The 24,781-nt window shown below is 50.0% G+C and overlaps 1 protein-coding gene across 1 annotated transcript; it reads left to right on the plus strand.

Moving 5' to 3' along the window:
- Positions 1–817: 817 nt before the first annotated feature.
- LOC142930510 (anoctamin-6-like) lies at positions 818–21,329 on the plus strand. Its single transcript, XM_076073023.1, has 6 exons — positions 818–2,138; positions 13,711–15,202; positions 16,063–17,365; positions 18,068–18,273; positions 19,498–19,603; positions 20,838–21,329. Exons 3-6 carry the CDS (start codon positions 17,276–17,278, stop codon positions 21,216–21,218), a joined length of 783 nt encoding a protein of 260 aa, XP_075929138.1. The 5' UTR covers positions 818–2,138; positions 13,711–15,202; positions 16,063–17,275; the 3' UTR covers positions 21,219–21,329.
- The last annotated feature ends 3,452 nt before the right edge of the window (positions 21,330–24,781 follow it).

A 24,781-nucleotide genomic window follows, 5' to 3' on the forward strand; every position in this document is an offset into this window, starting at 1 on the left:
CACCGCCCGGGGTTATCTCACACACGTTCACGTACACCACCACAAAAGCGAATGCGGTGGCGTGCATGTGCACGCGCGCCTCTGCAGGCGCGTATTTCCCACACACGCGCGTAACCACGCGCGCCGCTACAGGCGCTTATTTTGCGTAGATACGCGCGAGCGTTGGTGAGCGGTTTTAATTTTACCCCTCCCCCGCATGCACGAGCGCGCGTTTTACACAAAGGCTAGCACTAAAGAAAACGGCGGGATGAATATGCGTGCAAACCTCCGGGGGGTCAAGCCCTAATCCGCTTGCACACAAAGGCTAGCGCTAAAGGGCTGCAAAAAATTTGCGCGCGCGCCTCGCCGTTAATGCTATTGCTGCTGCGTAAACACGCGCGAGCGTTAGCGAGCGGGTTTAACGCACCCCGCCCCCACCTTAATACTCGCGCGGCACGCCTGTTCGGACGCGGGCGCGTCGGCGGCCGTCTATGTTTTAATATGCGCGCGCGCCTCGCACACACACTCAAATTACCAAGACCACGCTGAGGTTCCACCCACACGCAAATCACACTGCACCGATACTCTGTACTAAAGTTTATTAACGGCGCGTTTAAAGAAAAACCCTGTATGGCCCAGAGCAAATATTGTACGAGCAGCGCCTAACCTATTACTACCCTTATGTGTACCCCCACTCCATTACTCACCTCACAGACGCACTCACGGTGTCGCACGGACGCGGTGGGAGTCGGAGGGACGGCGATCAGAGAGGGCTCTGCCTAGGGCCGACTTGTAGCCGCACTTGCTATCGTCTCACGGACCCTGCGAGCGGCAGGGAGTCGATCCAGACGGCTGAACGGCCGTAGGATAAGTTCCTTTATAATTTATTGCTCCCCTCTTTTATGCCCTGGGATTACGAAAATTTAGGATTATGTGACGTCATCCTGCGCAGCCAATCGGGCGTCTACCCCCCCCCCCCCTGTTGGATATATGAGCCTTTTCCAAAATTGATATTAACAATAATATCTGCCGATATATATTTTTTATTACAACAAAAAATAATGAATAAAACACACAAACCCAAAAACACGCAAACACAGATGGAAATCGTAAAAAGGCCATAAATGTATAGAATAATAAACTCCAAGAGAGGGCAGAGAGGTTACCTGCGAAATCTCCAGACTGCCACGGAAGGACGGTGAAAAAGGGGTATCTGTTTTCTCTCACTCAAGGGTTGGAGAGAGAGAAAGAGACCCCGGCCGTCTTTGTCTCTCCCGGCAGCACGAGAAAGGAATTTAACACCAGAGTGTGGAAAGTGCGGATTGTTGCAGAAAGGGTCGCCCCCTCCCCCCCAGGATCATATAACGCAGATGGCTTGTGGAATACCACACACACGCACGTACACACACACAGGCCATGCCCCCCCCCCCCTTCACTGCGCAGAGCGGAGAATTTTTTTTTTATATATAACGGTCAGCCGCATCTTGAGAGTTCAGTCAAGACAGATCAACAATTCAAGAAGTTCGACAAGGCACGAGCAGTCGCAACGAACGGCTGGCTCCAAGGAGCGCGAGCCTCGCTGAATAGCAAGGATCGCTGAGTAACAATGTATCAACGAGCGTGATTCAGAGCTAAAAGGCAAAGTATCGCTTAAAGACCCTTATTTCTACATCGAGTCCAGCTGTAGCGCGACTAACGCACCAAGCAAGAGCTTCTGCAACCAGCAGCCAAGCGTGTGCCAACTTTAGCCACCTAGCATCGGAAAAAGCTTGGCCAGCCGCCAACAAAGAGTCAACGAGTCAGCGCCGCCAAGCAAGAGCGTGCAGCAGTCATCCAGCAGTGAAGAAGCCGGCTGCCAGCGAATCAGCGCTGAGAGCGCTCGGGCATCTCAACAGAGAGAGCGCGTGCGACTTGGCTCATCCAGCAGCGGAAAGAGCCTGACCAGCCGCCCGTGAGCAAGAGTGTCAGCGCCAGCGAGCGCGCCGTGGGTTCGACCCACACGCACACCAACCAGCACCAGCTGGGAACCAAGACAAGAGTGAAGAACTGCAGCCAGCGGACGAACTGCGGGCGCTATCTGACGACGGATCATCGCGCGACGACGGCGAGCGTCGTGCCGACTCTTCCAGCCAGCTGTGGACAGAAACTGTGGCAGCCGTGTTCGTATGCCCCCCCCCTCCCCCACACTCTCACCCTCACACCCCCCACCGCTCCGCAGGGAACAAATACATTTTTGACACAAGAGATGCCAACCTCGGCGTCTGCTTTACGCAAAGAATTGAACCAGTGATAAAGAAGACACGCGATACGCATATCGGGACAATCAAGAAGGGTTGCCACTCCAAGGTGGTACATTAATAATCAATTGATAACGAAGAACATTGTTTCCATCGAGCTACGTGAATGCGGTCACTGAGAAATCTTTTAGTCGGTCATCTTTAATGGCATAATCTTGTTTATGGATCTAGGAATGAATGCGGTACAGTGTGTGCAAATTCCAGTATAATCATTCATAATAGAATGTTAAGGTTTTGCTTAGAGTAGCATTTGCATTTTTTTATTACATCTCTCTCTCTCTCAACAACCGAGGTCGTGTTACGTGGTGGTTAACCATATGTGCCGTGACCAGAGTGAAATAACGCAGAAGTGATGATACTGTGTTGAAATGCCAAGATCGAGAGTGCATCTTCTAAAGTTAAAGTTTAGTTAGAAAATAAAATTGATTAATGCAGAAGCGACTGTGTGATTCTTTCTGAAATTCCGCATAAGAATTGTTCTGTGATTGAGATATGAACTTGGGGGGACCTATAATAAGCACACTAACACACATAATAAATGTTAAAGCGAGAATAATCATATCCTTATTGATAATACGGAGTTAGACAACGGAGCCAAGTTGACTCTCTCATTCACGCTCACAACACCTGCATATCTGCATACGATTAATTGCATTATTCCAATTGATAACCAACCCTCGTCACCGAGGCTGGGCACGATTATCATAACGACCTGCATTATCATAACCACACCCACTAGCATAAATTAATACGATTATCTCTCGAATTAGCATAATGTATACGCATAATTACACAAATTAACGTAATTCTGGATAAATTATGCTAATTTAAAATTTCATTTAACTTTCATTAGTTTCATCAAATTTTCATAACCCACATATACAACACCCCCCGTCCATTGTCTCTGTGTCCACATTCTTCATCCCTAACTCAGCCGGTAAACCCTGAGCGGCCGCATAGTCAGTGCGAACCACGAAATCCCTGCCATAAAGGTAGGGCCTGTACTGCTGCACAAAGCAGACCATTGCCAGCAGCTCCTGCCAGTTAACACAATACCGCTGCTCAGCCGGCGACAGGATGCGACTAGCATAGGCAATTGTTATATATGCCGGGTCTTGAACATTTTATAAAAATAATAAAAATTGGAAAATGCGTAATAATCCGAAATTATGTTAATTGATGTAATTATGCACATATTATGTTAATTAGGGAGGTGTCGTCATATTAAGTTATGCAATTGCATGTGATTATGCTAATGCACACCATTATGATAATTAAGCCCTGCCTCGTTGTCGAGGGTAGTATTATCAATCGGGATCATACAATTAATTTATGAAGTTATGCAGGTGTGCTGTAAGTATGCTAGATTAAGCTCGGCTTCGTTGTCTAGGTTCTTATTATCGATCAGTATAATACAATTATTCTCGCTTAACATTTACTGATTATGTCTTAGTGTTTTTATATCAGGTCTCCAAATTAAAATCTCACCGCAGGATACAGTTCTCATAATTGAGATTATTATGCATGAACTTAGGAAGGCACCACGCAGACACTTCTGTGTTAAGCAATTTTAATTTCTAAACAAAACCTTAACACTCTAATATGCGAACTCTTATGCTTGGAATTGTCAACACAGTACTCCTGGAGATGTTCTCCTCATTGATCCATACATTCAACCCTCAATGATCACGTTTGTTACCTGGGTAACAGTACAATCGATTATTCATCAGAGTTCGTGAGCATACACGGCGAGAGGAAAAAGTCCTTAAACATTCATGCAACGATATTCATACGAAGGCAATAAAGAAACATGTCCCGAAGGCAAAACATATACGGCAATGAATTCATAGGTAAGATTACATAATTAACGAAATGTTTGGAACAATGGTGTGCAGCAGTATGCCTGCTTCAGCAAATACTTATAAATTGGATAAGGCTTCAATCAATTCGCGGGCAGATTCTGTGATCAAAAGAGAGATTTCAACATAATATTTTCCCTGTGAGTGTGTAGATTTGTAACTTAGGTTTCTAAACGTTTAATTTTCATCGATGAATTCATTGATAATATTTATGCAAATCAAAAGAAACATAACTACTAAAATACTTCTAAACGACCGTTTTCTTTGTTATCAGTTGATACTTGATGCACTTATCATGAGTCTTCTTATTGTCCGTCCGGTTATGTGTTGAGTGTGGATGTGTCCTTGATCAATTCTTTGCGTCAAGCAGACGCAAGGTGATGTGTTGTAATGTGTGGATGTGTGCGTATCATATGTATAGCTTGGTTCTCCTTGTTTCTCACGGGCGGCCAGAGTTCTGTCCACAGCTGGTTGGAAGAGTTGGCATGACGCTTGCCGTCGGTGCGCGATGATCCCGTCGTCAGGTTGCACCCGCAGCTCGTCCGCTAGCAGCTGACACCCTTGCTTGGTGGCGCTGGTGACGCTGTGGAGTGCTCTCTCCTGCTCCGTCTCTCTGGCGGTGTCGATTGCGCGTGCAGCTGGTTCTCTGCGATGCTCGCTTGGTCGATGCTTGGTGCTTTCCGCCTTTTCTCGACGTTGATTGCTTGACGTTGCAGAACTCTTCGGTGACTGATCGCCCTCGGTGGCTGGCTGTTATCTTCTGTGGTTGGTCATCTTTGGTAGTTGATCGCCGTCTTCTGCCGCTGGTAGCTGTGATGGCTTGCAGAGCTGAACTGTGTGTGTCGTGTCGCTGTTTTTATGCCAAAAATCTCTTCTCATGGCTCGCCATCTCACAAAGGACCGTAACGTCCTTTGATTTCGCTCTCAGCCTGTGGGAACAGCTGTTTGTCCGGCCTGTGTGTGTGTCATATTTATTGAAGTAATATAAGTTTCATCAAGGCATGGTTCCTGTCGCCTTCCTTAAGTTATCCTGCCATCAAAAGAAAACAGATGCTCCAGATTGCCCCCGAGTGCATCCTTCTTCTCCACCTTCTGCAATAATTAATCTGGAAGGAGGGGGGGTCTCCCTGTCTGGTCGAGTTCCCCCCCCCCCTCTTCTCTTCCCTCCCAGTGTGACATTCTTTTACCTCTCACAAAGGGGTGTGTTGAGGCTTTCGAAGTTAAACATTTTATTTTACCTCTTATAGCTTGATACCGTACCACTTTGTAGTTATGATTCTGTACGTGACTCAAGGTATGTTTGTAGCATTGTTTACAGTGCTTCCATCGTGGTGTTTGATTTTTATTTTTAAGAGGAGATGCCCTCTGCTTGCGTATGCAAATTTCTATCACGTGCTGCTGGAAGACAAAGGTGGTTGTGAGACTCTCTTTCTCTCTGGGATACATTTTATCTTGGTTATGTAAGTTTGACCTATTTCGCCTCATCTCTTCTGGATAACCCCCGGTTTAACACTTCATAATTATTGTTTGGTTTATGTTTTCCAATATTGGTGATTTAAGATTGTATTACAACGTATGTTCCTAGGGTTTTATTAACTTTCGTTCCCCCATCTGTATCCAGGGATCCGTGCTGTTATACTCGAGTTATATTTAGATGTCCTGAGGTTAGAGGTATAACTAAGTTTCAGTTAAGCTTCTTGACTGCTGGAATTCATATTTCTTGGTTTTTGCAAAGTCACGTAGATGGCAAGATGTAATAGAATTTAAGGTGAATAACATTAGTATTAATAATATGTATGAGAAGTAATAACCCACTATGTAGATTGTAGTCTGGTTGTTAATCGGAGTGAGTGCGTTGGCAGTCTATAATGTCTGCTTATTCTTGTTGCTGAGTTTTTTTTACTTTCTGTTAATTGAAATAACCTAAAAACTTGTCTGTCCGGTTTTTGCCACCCTGGAAGCTGGCGAGGCTTTGAAGCCGTGTCGAGATTTTTCCAGAATCTCATTAACAATTCCCCCCCCTTCTCTTTTGTTTTGGGTTTTTATTATCTTTTATGGCTTATCTCCGGCTGCCTGTTTCCGAGTGAGAAGGGCAGCTGCTGTGAGGGGAGGGGGGTTCACCTAACCCCCTTTTGCCCCCACGCGACACCACGATTGATTAAAAAAAATATTGGCAGAATTATTATTAACATCAATTTTGGAAAAAGGCTATATATACAACATTCCGCCCTTTTAAAAATGATCAGTGGTCAAATGGCCACAGGTTATTTTTGAACAAAATAAATGCCTTTTTCCATCATGAACCATCAACTGTCCTCCAGTTTCGGCTGCTATTTTCCTTACAATGCGTGCGTACGTGTCACAGACTTCGCATGGTTACATTTAAAATAAAAAAATATAAAAAATTAAGGCAACATGTTTACATCGGTTCTTATCAATTATTGTAACTGTGATTTTTGTTTTAGTTCCTGGGAAACGCTAGCCAGCGGTTTCGAACACGGTTGTGCATTGTCTTCCTTATGTTACCTCTTTGCCACATGTTTACCAAGTTTTGAGTGTTGGCTGCTTTGCCACTTTTGGTTAAGAGTGTATCATTATCAGTATTCTCATGGCCAGGTATTCTAGAGTAACCTATTACCTTTTCACGCAACATCACAACATCATATTCCTGGTTCATTGTTATGGCTTTGGCCAAATGAGCACGGTTTACTGGTTCGTTTTTGTATATTTTTTATGTCACTCTCTTTCCATGTGGGACTATGTGGCGTGAAGTTGTGTTGCACATAACCAGAATCAGCACACACCACGAGTTTCCGTGCTCGACTGTCGGTGGCAATTGCCTTCCCTGCAGACTCAGTGAGTCGATTCGATTCCGTACCACGTTGGGTCTCCCTTTTTGTGCTTTTGAGTGTGCTGGATTTCAACACAATTCCCGATCCGTCATGGATCTTCATCTCCTCCATTTCAGCACTCCGATCTCCATCCATCCTCAGTGTGTCAATGCACAATTTTTTCATCCAAAGGCTGATGCCTGTGTAGAGGAGTAGAATGGGGAAGTGGCGTCACTTGTGCTGTCCAGGGCGATGACGTGACATCATGCGCTCGGGGCAGCAGAGTGACGTCACGACTCCTCAAGGATAAAAAGGGGACCCCGTGACGTAAGCGGGGTCGTAGCTGGAGAGTAGGGTCTAAGAAGGGTGGAACGGGGAGCCAGGGGCAAGAGGGTAGGGATAGGGGAGAGCACAGTGCCAGGCTAGACGTGGCTGTGCTCCTCGGTCGGTCGTGTTGGTTGATCCCACGGCCGGGGCAGAGGAGACAGCACAGGGCAGCCGGCTGTGTCGGGACCTAGCCCGACACCCCTAACCCCTGGGGAGTTGTTCACCCCTGTGTATTGTTAAAGATTTGTAATAAAACCTTGGCAGAGGCCCTTACCTTACCTTATCCTCCGAGTGAGTCGTCGGGAACTCCTTTACAACTGGTGGCAGGAGTGGTTATGCTGCTGTCGCTATGCCTAAATTGGGCGGGCGCCGTAAGAATCCACCGGCGGGACGCCGGGAGAGTGCTGACGACGTCGGGGAGGCTCCGGCTGCGACCCGAGGGCAGTCCGTCGCAATGGAGATAGACTCGGCAGGGCAGGTGGTGTCGGCGGCTGGGGGTCCCAGCGCACCACCGCCGGTGGCGGGCGGCGATGCCGAGGAGCGGTCGCAGCTGCTCCTGCGGGCGATCGAGCAGCTCACCGCCGCCCTTACAGAGGTGGGAGCGCGAACGCACCCACCCGGCCCACACTCCGCGTGGCACCAGCGGATTCCCGCCGCTTTGCCGCCCGCCGATTTGTAAGTTGGCGCCATTTTTCATGCGCCGCCGGAGGTGGCGGCCATGTTGGTGGGGGAGCCGCAAGCGGACGTAATTTCCGCTGCGACGCCGGAAGCGGCAGCCATTGTTACGGCCGTGGCTGCCGCGGATGCGGCTGCGGATGCCGCCGCGGATTCGCACCTCGCCGTGGCTGCGAGCTTGGCCGTGGAGGCTGCCGCGGATGTCGCTGCCGCGGATGTCGCTGCCGCAGATGTCGCTGCCGCGGCTCCGCGCCTCGCCGTGGCTGCGAGCTTGGCCGCGGAGGCTGCTGCGGATGTCGCTGCCGCAGATGTCGCTGCCGTGGCTCCGCACCTCGCCGTGCCAGCGAGCCAGGCCGCGGATTCCGTCGCAATTGTGGGGTGGCTTGCGGGCGCCGCTGCGGCTCAACTCGCCGCGTCTGCGGCGTGGCCCAGGGGGGACGCAACGCCGTCGCCCCTCGCCGCATCGCGGGAGGTTGCTGTGGCTGCAGCTGCAGATCGATCCGTCGCCGCGCCTGCGGGGTGGCCCGCAGGGGCCACCGCGGGGCCGTGTTATACCGCCGCTTCTCCGGCGTGGCCTATGGGGGCCGCAGCGCCACCGCACCTTGCCACGTCTCCGGCGTGGCCTATGGGGGCCGCAACTCTGCCGCCACCCACCGCGCCTCTGGCGTGGCCTACGGGGGCCGCAGCGCTACCGCACCTTGCCACGTCTTCGGCGTGGCCTATGGGGGCCGCAACTCTGCCGCCACCCACCGCGCCTCCGGCGTGGCCTATGGGGGCCGCAACCCTGCCACCACCCACCACATCTCCGGTGTGGCCTATGGGGGCCGCGACTCTGCCGCCACCCACCACATCTCCGGCGTGGCCTACGGGGGGCGCAGCGCCACCGCACCTTGCCGCGTCTTCGGTGTGGCCTATGGGGGCCGCAAATCTGCCGCCACCCACCACGTCTCCGGCGTGGCCTATGGGGGCCGCAGCGCCACTGCACCCTGCCGTGTCTTCGGCGTGGCCTATGGGGGCTGCAGCGCCACCGCACCTTGCTGCGTCTTCGGCGTGGCCTATGGGGGCCGCAACGCTGCGCAACCACACCATGGTTGCAGGGTGACCCGCGGGAGTCGGGGGGCTTCCATACCTCGCCGCACCGCGCGGCCAGGGGCTGGCCGGTTACCCCACACCGCGCCGTTTGTCATGAAAGTGGGTGACTGGTTGGCCTTCCAGGACCGGTTCGACACGGCGTATATGTCGGTCGGCTGGTCCATGGAGGAGGGATTGGGGGCCCTTCCGACCTACCTGGACGAGAAGGCGATGCAGATCTTCAAGTCCATTCCCCCGGCCGATAAGGCTACGCTTCCGACAGTGTACCTCCGGATTGCCGATGTACTCGAGCCGCCGTCCAGGGCACGCCAGAAGTTTTCACTATGGCGGCGGGAGGAGGGGGAATCTCCATTGGTTTTCCGCTGCTCGCTCCTGCCCTTGGCACAGGCCGCATACCCTGATATACAGGGCAGGGCGCTGGACTCGATGGCCCTGGAACGGCTACTCGACCTGGCACGTGAGCTGGTGATCGCTTTGTCCATAAATAGCGATCGCCAGATCACGTCGTTGGCGGTGGCCGAAAACATCCAGGCGCACCTCTCCCTCCACCAACAGCCCCGGATGGCGGCGTGCGCGGGGATCCCGGCGCCAGAAGAGGAGGCCGCCTCTCAGGGTGTGGACACCCTCGCGGCCCTGGCGATGCCCGGTCGTCGCGGGAGGGGGGCGGGTGGTCGCCGTCCGGAGCAGCGGGGGCAGCCGGGACCTTCCCGCCCGCAGGACACTGCCACGGTGACCTGCTTCCGCTGTGGTCAGCAGGGCCACATTGAGCGGGGGTGTAGGAATGCCCCGGGGGCCTTCAGCAAGGGGGCTCCAACTCCTCCCGGACCTTCATCGGCATCGAGCCCAGGGCCCCAGGCGAGTCGCGTAGCATCACCCGCGCGGCCGCCCCCTCACCTCATGCATCTAGCGGGGCTAGGGTTCATCATCAGGGGGTTGTCCTCGAGGGGTCGGGTGCACCACCATTGTCACCCACTGGATGGCCTAGGCTGACTCGCCACTGGAACGCACTGGCGCATCGGATGGTGGCGGCAGCTGCTGGCTCCTCAGCGTTGGCGGGTTGCGTGCAAGGAGTGCGAGTTCGCCTCTTGGTGGATACGGGGGCGTCTGCCACCATTATTTCAAAGGCCATTTTCAAGCTCCTACCCCGCAGCGTCGGTCCATTAGGGCCGGTTCGTGGGGCTTGTGTCGCCGCGAACGGCAGCAGTTTGGGCATATTGGGCCAAGTTATAGCGTCGGTTCGGGTGGACGAGATTGAGTTGGCCGGGCCTATTTTGGTCTCCAAGACCTTGGCAGTTCCATGCCTCTTGGGGACCGACTTTTTGTCTAGAATGCCCATTCAAATTCTCGTTGACCAGGGCTGTGTGGAATTGCCGTCAGAGAGGCGGCTGCAATTCCTACAATCGCCTACCGTCCTGTCTTCCTTGGTTGCCAGTGTGCGGGCCTTGAATAGGGCGGCGGTGACCGTGCCGCCGGCATCACAAATCTTGCTACCCCTTAGGTTGCGCAGACCGCTCGAAGGGGGCTCCACGGAGACAGGTATCCTCCTGTCCCCGTCGAGTTACTTTTCAAGGACGATGGGATTGGTGGGTGCCTTGACGGCCGTGTCGGGGGGCCAGGACCTTTTTCTACAGGTCCTCAATTCGGGGCCCACGCCGATTGTAATCCCGGCCGGTGCCGTCCTGGCGCACGCGACCCCGACTCCCCCACCCGAGAGCGCTGCCCCGGATGGAAGGAGTCATGGCAGGCGTGATGCGCGCGGGGGACTCCGACACATCGTGGATCGCCATGTTGTGCGACGAGAATGCCTCGTTGTCCACCGGGGAGTGTCAGCAACTCCGCGAACTCATCGAGAGGTTCACCGATGTGTTTAGCCAAAGTAAGTTTGATCTGGGTCGCACTACTCTTTTGGAACACCACACAGATACGGGCGACTCAGCCCCTATTCGGCTTAATTCCCACCGCTTTAGCCCTGCAGAAAAGGAGCATGTCTGCTCGGCTGCCGACGAAATGTTGGCGGCGGACATCGTCTCCCCTTCCACTAGCCCTTAGGGTTGCCCCCATTGTGCTAGTCAAGAAACACGACGGGAGTCTCCGGTTCTGCATTGATTTCCGTAAATTGAACAAGATCTCGGTGGCTGACGCATATCCATTGCCTCGCATGGATGATTCCCTGGACGCCCTCTCGGGCGCGCGGTTCTTTATGACTCTAGATTTGCTCTCCGGCTTCTGGCAATTGCCGCTGGACGAAGCCTCTAGACTCAAGACAGCGTTCCGCACGCCCCAGGGGCTGTTCGAGTTCAATCGGCTTCCTATGGGTCTTTATTCGGCCCCAGCCACCTTCCAGCGTCTCATGGAGATGGTTTTGGCGGGGCTGCAGTGGAAGTCTTGTTTAATCTACTTGGACGACGTTATTGTTTTTGGGCGTACGTTTGACGAGCACTTGCAATGCCTCGAGGCTGTGTTCGTCAAAGTGCGCGCTGCGGGCTTGAAATTTAAACCCCAGAAATGCCATTTGCTACAACCATCGGTGAAATATTTGGGACACATTGTTAGTGCGTCAGGTGTCGCCACGGACCCGGAGAAAACGGCTTGTGTCCGGACGTGGCCGACTCCCACATCTGTCGCGGAGGTGCGTAGCTTCGTCGGCTTCGCATCGTACTATCGCCGGTTTGTCGGCGATTTTGCGACGATTGCGAAGCCGCTGCACGCCCTCTCCGCCAAAGGCCAAAGGTTTTACTGGGGCGCGGAGGAGGAGGCTGCTTTTGCGACGCTTCGCACGGCCTTGGCGGATGCGCCGCCCTTGGGGTACCCCGATTTCTCGAAGCCCTTTCTGCTTGACACCGATGCCAGCGACATGGGCATTGGGGCAGTCCTGGCCCAGGTGGTCGACGGGGTGGAGAGGGTGGTAGCCTACGGCAGTCGGGTTCTGTTTCCGACGGTACAGCGATACTACGTGACTCGGAGGGAGCTTTTGGCCATAGTTTTTTTGTTCAATTGTATAGGCCCTACTTGTACGGTAGGCGGTTTACAATCCGAACCAACCACGCGGCCCTGCAAAATTCGCTGAGGATTGGTCAGCCCTCGGGTCAGCTGTCCCGCTGGCTCGAGGTGCTCCAGGATTACCCCTTTGACGTAATCCACAGAAAGGGGGCACTGCATGGAAATGCGGACGGCTTGTCCAGATTGCCGGCAGGCGGCGGGTGTGCTTGCGCCCTGGGCTCTAGCCGTTGCAAGGCCCCAGGGGACGTCGCGGCCCAGTTGGTCGCGTCGGCCGCGACGGCCACCCCCCCGGGTGCGGCGACATCCGCGGATTTCGGCCTGGGACTCCCCCGGGAGGTATGATCCAGCTTGCAGATGGAGGATTCCTCCCTGCTGAAGCTACAGCGACGCGTCGGACGTACGGCCCGGGGTTCAGCTTCGTCGGCGGCCCCAGCCATCGCCGTACATGACGGACTCCTCATGCGTTGGGATGCCCAATTGGAACGCTATTGCGTGGTTGTGCCCACTAGCCTACGTGGTAAATTAACCCGAGCCATTCACGAGAAGCATATGCACCTTGGCTATCACAAGACCCTATTGACCCTTAAGCGGGACTATTACTGGCCAAGTGTGGAGGGTGACATGGCACTCATTTTGAAGGGTTGCCACGACTGCGCGCGGAGGAAGGCCCCAGTTGTCCAGGACCGGGCCCCGCTGCTAATTAACTCGTGGCGCTCGACATCTTGGGCCCATTCCCTGTATCCCAATGGGGCCATAAATACCTCTTGGTGGGCGTTGAGTACTTCACACGTTGGCCTGTGGCGTGGCCTTTGGTCGATCAGTCGGCCTCTTCTATCACCGAGGCGTTCGTCCAGGGGTACGTGTTGGACAAGGGTGCGCCGGAACAATTGTTGACGGATCAGGGGCGGAATTTCTCGTCTAAGCTGCTCAAGGAGGTGTGTGACCTCTTTGGCACCAAGAAAATCCGCACCTCGCCATACCACCCCCAATCGGACGGGATGGTAGAACGCTTGAACCGCACCCTCACTTCCATGCTGTGCCACCATGTGAACACGTCTCAATCGGACTGGGACCTGTTCGTCCCGGGGGTCTTGGCAGCGTATCGGTTGGCTCCTCACGCCTCAACGGGATTTTCGCCTTTTTATTTAATGTACGGGAGGGAGCCGGAGCCCCCGGTGCACGTCCAACTGGACGTGGGGTCCTCCAGGAAGGGGTCGGCTGTGCCGGTCCCTTTGAAAGTCGCGCTTGACCGGCTGCGCGGGGCATGGCAGGCCGCTGTTGAGAATTCCGCCGGCCGGCAGGCGGCTAATGAGCGGCTGCCCAAACACCAGGCAGCGGGCCTCCCGTGGGTAGCGGGCCAGAAAGCGTGGCTGCATTGTCCCCAGGTCCCGGTTGGCACATCTGCCAAATTGCACCGCCCTTGGCAGGGTCCCGTTGAGGTCGTGGAAGTCCCCCGGCCGCAGTGCGTTCGGATTCGGTTCGGACGCCAGCGGTGGATAGTGCACCCGTCTCGGCTCAAACGCTATATTCCATCTACCCTGGGGGATCCACCCCCAACTCCGGGGCGGCCGCCGGGTGATGCGTCCGTCGTGCCTGTCCGGCCGGGTCCTCTTGACGGGGGCGGCGTTTGCCCTGTTTCTGTGCCCCCAGGGCCCTTCCAAGTAGCGCCGGCGGGGACCCCCCGGCCACCGGAGGCTACGGCGGTGGGCCTGTTGCCTGCGGACAGCCCATCTGCACCGGCGGCGGACGTCACACGGGGAAGCGGGCCGGCAACGCATACCCGTTCAAGGGGGATGCGGCTCCGGTGATGGCCTGGGCGGCCGTTCGTCGGACCCAGCCCCGGCGCCCGCTCGGCACTGCCGGCCGGAAGAAGCCGTCTTACTTTTTTCCCGTTCATTTGGTTGTTGTTATTGTGATGCCTGGGATGTCGTGCTGCCCTAAGGTTAGGGTTTTCTTGCAGCCGGGTCGGCTGTTTTTTTTCACAGGGGGGGTAATGTAGAGGAGTAGAATGGGGAAGTGGCGTCACTTGTGCTGTCCAGGGCGATGATGTGACGTCATGTGCTCGGGGCAGCAGAGTGACATCACGGCTCCTCAAGGATAACGTCAAAGTGGGGTCGTAGCTGGAGAGTAGGGTCTGAGAATGGTGGAACGGGGAGCCAGGGGCAAGAGGGTAGGGATAGGGGAGAGCACAGTGCCAGGCTAGACGTGGCTGTGCTCCTCGCTCGGCCGTGTTGGTTGATCCCACGGCCGGGGCAGAGGAGACAGCACAGGGCAGCCGGCTGTGTCGGGACCTAGCCCGGGACCCCTAACCCCTGGGGAGTTGTTCACCCCTGTGCATTGTTAAAGAGTTGTAATAAAACCTTGGCGGAAGCCCTTACCTTACCTTAGCCTCCGAGTGAGTCGTCGGGAACTCTTTTACACCTGCATTCCTCAGGGTGTGTCCCTGTAGCACATTCCTCTGCCCCCTCTACAGTACAATCACGCAAATCCGTGACACAATGGGCGGCTTTTCCATTTACCTGGCGATCAGGTTTAACTCCCCCTCCCTGCAGTTTGTTATCATCTCCTGTCGGATCACACTTCAATGCAGTTATGTTTTTCTGTTCGATAGGTGTGTCAATTACGGGAGCGATACTTGCGTTCTCTACAGAATTGGTACTCGATGCATTTAGTGTTTCCCAATCATTGCTACCCTTCTGGTTTGCCTTGTCACTAGCAGCCTGCTTGTATTTTCCAATGGGGCTGTGATTTTGGTGTAATTCAGCGGGTATTGCTCTCACTGACAGCTCCTTCACAAATAAATGTGGGTAATTCATCACGTGTTTGTGCCACATTTTGTATCTCAGTTGAGTCCATTTTTGATATTCTTAATCACTGTCCCCTCTAACATATGGAGCCGTCACTTTTGCAGTGTGCAATTGACTGAAGAGAAGAATGTGAGAGGATCATTAGAAATGATGTGTGGTATCCATATATGTATTACCCAATATTTCATATCTTCAGTGTTTAACCTGAATCTATTCTCCACCCCATCCCCCCTCCAGTGTCCCCCAAACGGCTGTCTCTTTGAACTGACTTCTCAACTCACTGTCATCATGGTAGTGAAGCAGATGGTTGGCAATTTTCAGGAGGTCATCATCCCGTAAGTATCGCATGAACACATGATAGCTATGAAGTCTGATTACGACGTTTCCTCGTGTAACGCGGTAGATGCGTTCCTGAAAATTTCCGCGTGAAGTGAAAACGCGCAAAGCAAGGAATTACTGAGTTAATCACATTTGCACAGTAAAATCAACCTGCAGTCATCCCATGCTGGGATAAATAACTTAGGCTAGGCTGCCGTGTTACTGTATCATTCGGCATACTTTATCAAACTGCTCAGCCGCGCAACTCAAGACAGTCGTTCATCGTCAACTGCTCAGGAACGCATTATAATGGCCGCGTTCGGCGTTTTAGCAGTGTGCATTCCACATTATAATGGGCACGGTCCACGTTGTGTGAAAAGTTTTCCCAAATATATGAACCATGTTCCAATGAAAATGTGTTGTGAAAACGCATTCAGCGAAAAGTCGGGTCGACAGCTTGTTAGCAGTGTGCACTGGCTAAGCAGTGAACACCAGTCAAGTGGACAAAGTACACCTCGTGAGTATCATGCGTTATTCCGATCAGACGCTTGGTACATAGTTTCATAATATTAGACAAGCAACTCCCATGACTGAAAGAGTGTAGTGGATTGACAACGGGCTAAATGAAAAACAGCTACTACTTAAGTTTTACCAGTTGTTCTGTACAGCTCTCTGACATGTTTTGTGTCATACCGCATATTGTTTGGCATGTTTTGACGTTTCGCTCCACGTGCTTGGAATGTTCACATGATACAACCTGAAAACGCAGTGGAAAGCTATGAAATAGCCAACCTAGAGTTGATGAACAAATGGATATGCACGTGTGTAAGGGTGTCTCTGTTTCTGCACATGCGTACCTCCCTCCACAATTCCCCAGATGGTTCAGCAATTGGTGGGCCCAGCGTCGGGCCAAGCTAAGGCCTGAGGCTGTCTACACGCGCTGGGAGCAAGACATGGACCTACAGCCCCAGAGCCCACTTGGACTCTTTGATGAATACCTCGAGATGGGTACAATGAGCTCAGAGGATCACACTACGGAGCCAACGCGCTTTACTTTATTAGAAAAACAAACAATTGGGTATCATTTGACTATATAGGCACGTATATGGCCCCTTGTGTATCTGTCGCCCAGGTTGTGGGTGGCATATTACCCATACTTCTGGTTGTTGAAGGCAGGGAGCACAGATGTGACAGCTTTAGATGTACAATACAACAATGTAATTTGCTGCACTGTCCTCTGCTGCTCACAACCCCACGATAACTGTTGCATGGTCACCCATCCAACCAATTTCCAGGCTCAGCTCTCCTTAACTTCTAGGATATGATTAAATCTGACGCATATTGGGTGATTTGGCCATTGGCACCAATCTTTGTAAATACTGCAACATAATTGTCTTTGAGCATGCGCGTATGTGCATATGTACAGAGTTAAGTTTTATAAACAATAGGAGCACATATTTGCTCCTCTTGTCTGCAAACCAATGCAGCTACGTTGGTCAATCTTGGGTTGACGTTTCTCCCCATACTATATATTTAAAACTCTTGTGCATCATGTCCACTGTGGTTAACTGCTGTGATTTGTTGGCATTTCAGCCCCAGTGCATATACCTAAAAATGTGTGGTACGGTTAATGGAGTCCTCAATACAGGATGTGATCTTGTCATTATAGCCACCTAGTGGTGGAAAATGCTGCAAAAGAAACCCAGGTGAATCAGAGCTTAGCATTAAAGATGGTAGTGGCTGGTCGCATCTCAGTGGCCAATGTAATGGATATGAGAATTTTTTGAACAAATAATACGAAAATGTGATCATATTTTAGGGGCTCCTTTGACTAAAACACATTCAATGCATTGAAAACATGTTTTATTTACTTAAAGTAATTACACCATAAGAGCATTAAGAGTGTATGTCTATATCCTGTTTCACTCATCATCCTATCCTTGCCCCCCTACCCCTTCTCAAAATATACCCCAGTTATCCAATTCGGGTTTGTCACTCTCTTCGTGGCATCATTTCCACTTGCGCCATTGCTCGCACTGCTCAACAACATCATTGAAGTGCGGGTCGACGCGTGGAAGCTCGTAACAAAGATGAGGAGGCCTGTGATTTCGCGAGCAAGAGGAATTGGAGCCTGGGCCGACATTATGAGTATCGTTGCCACCCTCTCCGTAATCACCAATGTAAGTCGCCAGATTGTCCGCTCGCTTTCTCGCTCAATATCCCATCTTATGAGTGACGTAACATGTCATGTTAGCCATGTGGGTTCTTTTGACCATACTTCACCATTATGGTCATGGCAGGTTTGAGAAGAGGTGGAGTGGGGGACCAGGAGCGGTTCGGGTATCACTCGTCACTGATGTTAGCCGTAGCTGGAAGTCAATTGCATGTGTGCTGAATTCATAGTACAGTGCACGAATCACTGCACCACCGCTCCCATCCACTCTCTCCCAAAATCGCAAAAGGTAAAGCCCTGCAATTGCTTGCTCATGCCACTGCTGACAGAAGGGCCTCAACTAAAGGTAGCTCTAGAGAACCCCTCTACACGGTATTTGGCCTACTCTTCCATGATGACCAGACATGTTGAAAGATGTGGAATTACCTGCGCTAAAACAGTGATGAACCCATTTATATTGCTAATTGGACAGAGGTGGGGGAGTTTTAAGAAAATGATCCATTGCTTCAACTGTTGTGTCAGGAGACTGAACTGATGACTGCCAGATTGCAAGTGCTTATATGCTAACCATTAAACTCTGGCAGCAACCCCCCAAATTGTATTTGTGAAAATTAATGTAATTGCCAAGGTGAGATGTTCAGAAGCATTGGTCAAAACATTGCATGCTAAGTGACCGCTATCGCTGTGTCTTTCTATGCTAATTACACAGTCATGCATCTTGGCGTTCACAACGGACATCATTCCACGCCTGGTGTATTATTATGGATACTCAGCAGAGTATGGCACAGGTTCGCCTACAATGCATGGGTACACGGAAGACAGCCTTTCAATTTTCAATATCAGCGACTTCAAGGAGCAAAATCATCCCAACATCCTGCCAGCCTGGTTTGATCCGGCAATCCACACAACCTGCAGGTTTGTGCCATTCAGTGTCATGCCCAGCTTTCAGTGGGTGCCGTCCCTGCGAATGTGATGCACTGATCTCTGGGTGTGTTGTCCAGGTAGATGCGACATCCTTCTGGGTGTGGCATCCTCCTGGCCCCGCCCCTTCCTGATTAGGCTCGTTCTCTTCCTCTTTTCACTCCGTGACTTTCCTTTTTAAGACCCACACTTCCCCTAGGCCCCACCTCTGTTTAGGCCCTGCCCCTTACCCTGGACACAGGGTTTGGCTTAGTTGGGTAGTAAGGGGTTGTGGTAGATTTGGGGGAGGAGTGTGCATGGTGGGTGGGGACAGTAAAGGGGGTGGGGGGGGGAATTGGAGGGGGGGTGAGCAGTGGGTAGGGGTGGAATGGCTTCACAACCAAAGTCCCACTTAGAGAAATATAATGATATATTGATATAAATTCTAGCTCATTCTTACCTTGCTAAAGAGTAATGTTATTTATTTACCTATCCAAGACTGCTTAATTGAGTCTCAACATCCCTTTTCAGGAAGACCGTGCATTGGGATTCAAGTTTAAGGTGGTTTTATGCATGTGGGATGCAATAAGAGGTCCTGGAGAACCCATGATAATGAGATTAAGCTGAAAGGTCCACACAGACAAGTTCATGAAACCACTTGCTCTACAGCCATCTTCTGGTCACCTCACAGCACAGTTAGTTAGGAATTGATGCGATCTACCAACCCTTTTCTCTAACGTTTTTGAATTGCTGGCATACACAACTGTAATCAATATAACCATATTGATCGATATTTAATATAACCTTACTTGACTATGACCAAATCACCACGAATACAGTTGATATTAGACTCCAGAAGTCAAGCACGCTTGAGCCTTGTTCGTGCTTAAATTGATGATCACCATGCACAATGCAGGTGCTGTAGGCGACTGTGGAGCTAGGTTGTCAGCAGTGGGTAGTTCAGCAAAATTAACAGTTGTGCTATATTGCTCTCCCATTATCTGTGCTCCCTGCCTTCACCAACTTGGCACAGACCAGCGTGAACCATGGTCAAAATAGCCCCCACAAGCTGTACGTTGTTGGAAGGCCCTCTTCCAGAAGCGGATTTTTAAAAGGGCTTTGAACGCATATACCGTTTGTGCACAACCATACTTGTTCAATTTAGCGCCAACTCTACTCTCGAGGTACTTTGCTCAATATAGTCCATGCGAGCTTGTGGTTGTGATTGTACGTGTGTAGGTATCCAGGTTATCGCTACCCGCCGGATCATCCCCAAGCCTACTCCGTCACCAAGCAGTACTGGCAAGTACTGACGGCTAAGCTGGCCTTCGTCATTGCCATGCAGGTACACATCAACATGCACACACACACACATTCATAAACCCATTAAAAGATAAAGGTACAGCCCTCCAATTACTTGCTCATGTCACTGATGGCAGAAGGGCCCCTGCTATAGGGAGCTCAAGAGAGACCCTTAAGATGTATTTGAACTGCTCTTCCACACTGGTCAGACGTCTTGGGAAGAGGTGGGAGTTGCCACACTGGACAGCACGAAACTCAGCCTACCAATTGACTGGATGTATTCCATTTACACTGCTAGGTGGATAGAGGCAGTGCAATGTAAAAAAACTTTCACCATTGTTTACACTGCCACGATCAAAGATCAATTCACACCCATGACCTCTGGATTGCAAGTCTAGTGTGCAAAGCCTTACACTACGGCACCATCCTATAGACTCATCTGTGAGCAGTTGTTAAGGTCAGCAGAGCAAACCGTGATCATTGTCAATGGGTCATTACAGATAATGCCAGTAATGCTATTACACCTCACAATTGCACAGTATTTCTGAGATCACAAATAATAGTGATAATACAATACTCACTTTCATCATGCAGCAGACGATTAATGTTGTTGATGCAATTTGTCACACGTAAGCATGTGTGCGTGTGGGAAGGGGAGCGGCTGTGTAGTTGTTTGTGAACTGCGTTTCCAATCCTGTGTGACTGGAGTACTATTCCTGGCCACAGCCAACATCAGTGGAAAATATTAGAACCAGTGTTGAGCTTCCCTTAAGTTATTCGGTCTTAAAATTAGTACTTGATGAAGTATGTGAAAATCATCACTGGCGAGATAAAGGTGCACACCACCCCCACAGGCACTGTGCCACCCTTCATAGATGCACTTGTCTCAGTCTGTGAAAGGCTTCACAGGGAATCTTTGTAGTAGTGACATGGCCGAGTGTAAGTGTTTGCTAATTGTTGCGGTAATTTGCGGCTGCCCAGGTGAATACGGTGGGTGCATTAACTGTACATCATAAATGTTGCCTGCTGCATAGTGAACGTAAAAAAATCATTAAGTAATTCCAAAAAGTGGCCTTTGTGGGTCAGTGCCTGGGTATAATATGCCAAATTTTATAAAATTACTCAAATGACTTAATTTAATTGGGAAAAACGACGGAACAATATCGTATCCCTAGGCTGCAGGTCATCGGAATAGTTGACCTGAGATATTTACTAAGCACCCTGTACATGCAAATCCTGAAACTGAAAATCCTTTACCTGTGTGTGGACGTGTGCAGCACGTGGTATTACTCACGAAGGCCTGCATTGCATACATCTTCCCAGACACGCCATCCCATGTGCGCGCCTGCATGCGCCGCGAGCGCTTCGTCGTACAGACGATTCTGCAGCAGGCAGAGCTGGGCCGTCTCCGTAACACCCTCCTCACCGATGCCCCCAGCTCACCGCCATCGCCTCAATTCCACGTTGAGGATGAGCAGGCAGAGATGGGCCTGCTTCGCTGGTCGCTGCACGCGGAGTCTCCTGGCGTATCGCACCCACCCCAGCGGTGCCACATGGAGAATGAGCAGGCAGAGAAGACTGGTGACGACTCACTGCTGAAGGGATCCGAGGAGGAATCAAGCAGCGAGGATTCGTCAACTGTCTTCTACAGCGTATAAATCTACTCGGACTGTTAAAGGAGGCTGCTATCCTAACTCTGTTTGCATGTGGACAAGGACATTGCAGTCAAGGACTATCTGTATATATATTAATAAATACGTTTCTGATTTTATATGTCTCAATCATCTCATGTCTTTTCATACGAATCACGATGTGAATGAGGAAAACTAGAAATTATTAAATTTTGATTTAAAGCTTTCGTGACTGCAGTAATTCATATTCTTAGTTTTTTCGGTGAAGTCACGTTGAAGAGAAACAACAAAATAATAAAATATATATAAAACAATTAAAAAATCTCACGACGTTTCGACCATAACTCAAACGGTCGTCTTCAGGTGTGTTGGTTCGCATAAATGTATTTTTAAACGGCGCATTTATTTATTTATAAAAAAACGTTAGCGCCACGCGCAACGATTTGACAGTTTACCCAGGACTAGTCCATCTATATTCTGAAAAGAGGAGGGGGGAGACGAAATTTTTTATAATATATGCTGTCTGAAAGCCACTGTAAGCGTGAACAATCAATTAAGACCTGAAATGGTTTATCAAATCTTTCCAATGATTGCTAAGATAGAATCCATCTTCTCGGTTGAAATTGTCTCTGTGCTTGTATATGTGGATAGCCTCATGGACGAATCTCTCATGGAAGCCAGATGGCTTACAAAGAACATCTGTCTTGGAAAAGTCAATGGCATGTGAGCCTACTGAATTAGAACAATTATCTGCCACGGCCGAGGTGTTGGTCCTACCGTGTTTAAGGTCTGCTTTGTGTTCACGAATGCGGTCCGAGACATGGCGTTTGGTTTCTCCAATGTAACTACTACCACAGAGGCAACTTAGTTTGTAGACACCAGGGTATTGTATGTCCGGAATCACATCTTTTACAGACGGAACCAGATCACGGATTTTATGTAATGTGTTGAAACGGACCTGGATCTTGTCTTTATTCAAGATTTTGGAGATCTTTTTTGTGATCCCAGCAATGTAGGGTAAAGTGATGGTTTTGAAAGGCTCCTCAAGAGGGTTCTTCTTCATGGTTTGAGTGATATCTTTGCGGATTGTATAGTCATACTTCACTTGGAATGGAACTTTCTACAAACAAACTGAGGGCACCCCAATGGGCTCCCCCCTTTCTCCAGTTATAGCTAACATTTTCATGGAGAAATTTGAGACTGACGCCATCCAGACTGCCACTCTGCGCCCAACCTTATGGAAGAGGTACGTGGATGACACTTTTGTCATCTGGCCACATGGCCGGCCTGCTCTAGACCAATTCTTCGACCACATCAATTCCATACACCCAGCCATCAGATTTACCATGGAAGTCGAAATAGATGGCAAGATACCTTTTTTGGATGTCCTAATTAAAAAGAGACCTGATGGTTCAATGAGCCACTCTGTCTACAGGAAAGCTACCCATACGGATGCTTATCTGAAACCGGATTCCCACCACCATCCATCACAGAAGAATTCTCTCATCAAGACTCTGTATCATAGAGCCCAATGCATATCCGACCAGGAACACATAAGCAGTGAACTCAAGCACGTACACCAAGCTCTTAGGGCTAATGGTTACTCCGACTATACAATCCGCAAAGCTATCACTCAAACCATGAAGAAGAACCCTCTTGAGGAGTTTTTCAAAACCATCACTTTACCCTACATTGCTGGGATCACAAAAAAGATCTCCAAAATCTTGAATAAACACAAGATCCAGGTCCGTTTCAACACATTACATAAAATCCGTGATCTGGTTCCGTCTGTAAAAGATGTGATTCCGGACATACAATACCCTGGTGTCTACAAACTAAGTTGCCTCTGTGGTAGTAGTTACATTGGAGAAACCAAACGCCATGTCTCGGACCGCATTCGTGAACACAAAGCAGACCTTAAACACGGTAGGACCAACACCTCGGCCGTGGCAGATCATTGTTCTAATTCAGTAGGCTCACATGCCATTGACTTTTCCAAGACAGAGGTTCTTTGTAAGCCATCTGGCTTCCATGAGAGATTCGTTCATGAGGCTATCCACATATACAAGCACAGAGACAATTTCAACCGAGAAGATGGATTATATCTTAGCAATCATTGGAAAGATTTGATAAACCATTTCAGGTCTTAATTGATTATTCACGCTTACAGTGGCTTTCAGACAGCATACATTATAAAAAATTTCGTCTCCCCCCTCCTCTTTTCAGAATATAGATGGACTAGTCCTGGGTAAACTGCCAAATCGTTGCGCGTGGCGCTAACGTTTTTTATAAATAAATAAATGCGCCGTTTACAAATAAATTTATGCGAACCAACACACCTGAAGACGACCGTTTGAGTTATGGTCGAAACGTCGTGAGATTTTTTTTATTGTTTTATATATATTTTATTATTTTGTTGTTTCTCTTCAACGTGACTTTACCGAAAAAACTAAGAATAGAAATTATTAGTTCATTATTCTTGGTTCTTTTGGTAAAGTCATGTAGAAGGGAAACAATAAAATAAAAAAAAATTAAACATTAAAATTTCCCTTCTACGTGACTTTACCGAAAGAACCAAGAATATGAATCCCTGCAGTCACGAAAGCTTTAAATAAAAATTATTAGTTCATTGTTTTGTATATATTTTTATTTTGGTTTAACACGTTGGCTTTCGTGACCAATATCATCCATAGAGATTTTATGGGTTAGATCGCGTAAATATATAAGCGTGTCGTTCAAACCCGCCACCACCCAACACAGCCAACTAGTAAGGGTTGTCACGTAAACAGAACATGCCAATTCATCACTAGTACAGCACACCGGTGTGTTGGAGAGCCAAGCCACAACATTTACAATCGGAGTACGACGTTTCACCAGTAATTACAACTTGCTTCATCAGGCGACAGCCAGATATGTGGCGCCCGTGTTCAGCAGTAGCAGAACACACGTGCCAACAAGGACACTCAGCTGATTTTAATGTTGAAGTTCTGTGCAAAACTAGCTACTACTGGCCAATAATAATTCGAGAATCTATCGAAATTTAAAGAAATAAAATTCAATTTTACAGTTCGGATAGCTACCACCTTAGTGCTGCATAGAAGCGACTCATCAAATAATACATTAGATGAAACTCCGAGTACCCACTCAGGAGGTATAGTGGTAAAGCAGTGGAGAAAAAAAAGCACATTTTAAAATTTGCCCTTGTTGAATGATACAGTCGATCCACACAGCAAGTGAGATTAAGAAAGCACATCGAAAGAAATACCAGAGGAGAGAGAGAGAAGACAATTGCCTGCTGGAGAAGGAAAGGCATTCCTACCGAGAGAGACAAGTTGACAAAGATTTTGATAATGGGAACCGGTGGCGTGGCTCAATCTTCCCTATGTGCGCAACACGCTACCGAAGGAAAACAGAAAATCCTATTCAAAGGCTAAAATGAGCTCCATTTTTGTATAAGAACCCGATAAATAATAACCCCATCCATAGACTGAGGAAGGAAGGGAAGAGCCTGAACAAAGGGGAGGAGATTACGACGGAGATGGGTTGGAGGTGGAGAGAAGGGGAGAGGGGAGGCCGTGAGAGGGGCTGCA

Source organism: Petromyzon marinus, chromosome 40, assembly GCF_048934315.1.
Source record: "Petromyzon marinus isolate PM22_M1 ecotype Great Lakes invasive population chromosome 40, UKy_Petmar_22M1.pri1.0, whole genome shotgun sequence".
Classification (NCBI taxonomy): Eukaryota; Metazoa; Chordata; class Hyperoartia; order Petromyzontiformes; family Petromyzontidae; genus Petromyzon; species Petromyzon marinus.

What these genes read in the sequence shown, in the direction of transcription:
- LOC142930510 (XM_076073023.1), top strand. Translation starts at nt 17,276, where the DNA reads ATGAGGAGGCCTGTGATTTCGCGAGCAAGAGGAATTGGAGCCTGGGCC. An exon ending in CCCTCTCCGTAATCACCAAT is followed by an intron (nt 17,366 to 18,067) that starts GTAAGTCGCCAG and finishes CTAATTACACAG; the next exon opens with TCATGCATCTTGGCGTTCAC. An exon ending in GCAATCCACACAACCTGCAG is followed by an intron (nt 18,274 to 19,497) that starts GTTTGTGCCATT and finishes GTACGTGTGTAG; the next exon opens with GTATCCAGGTTATCGCTACC.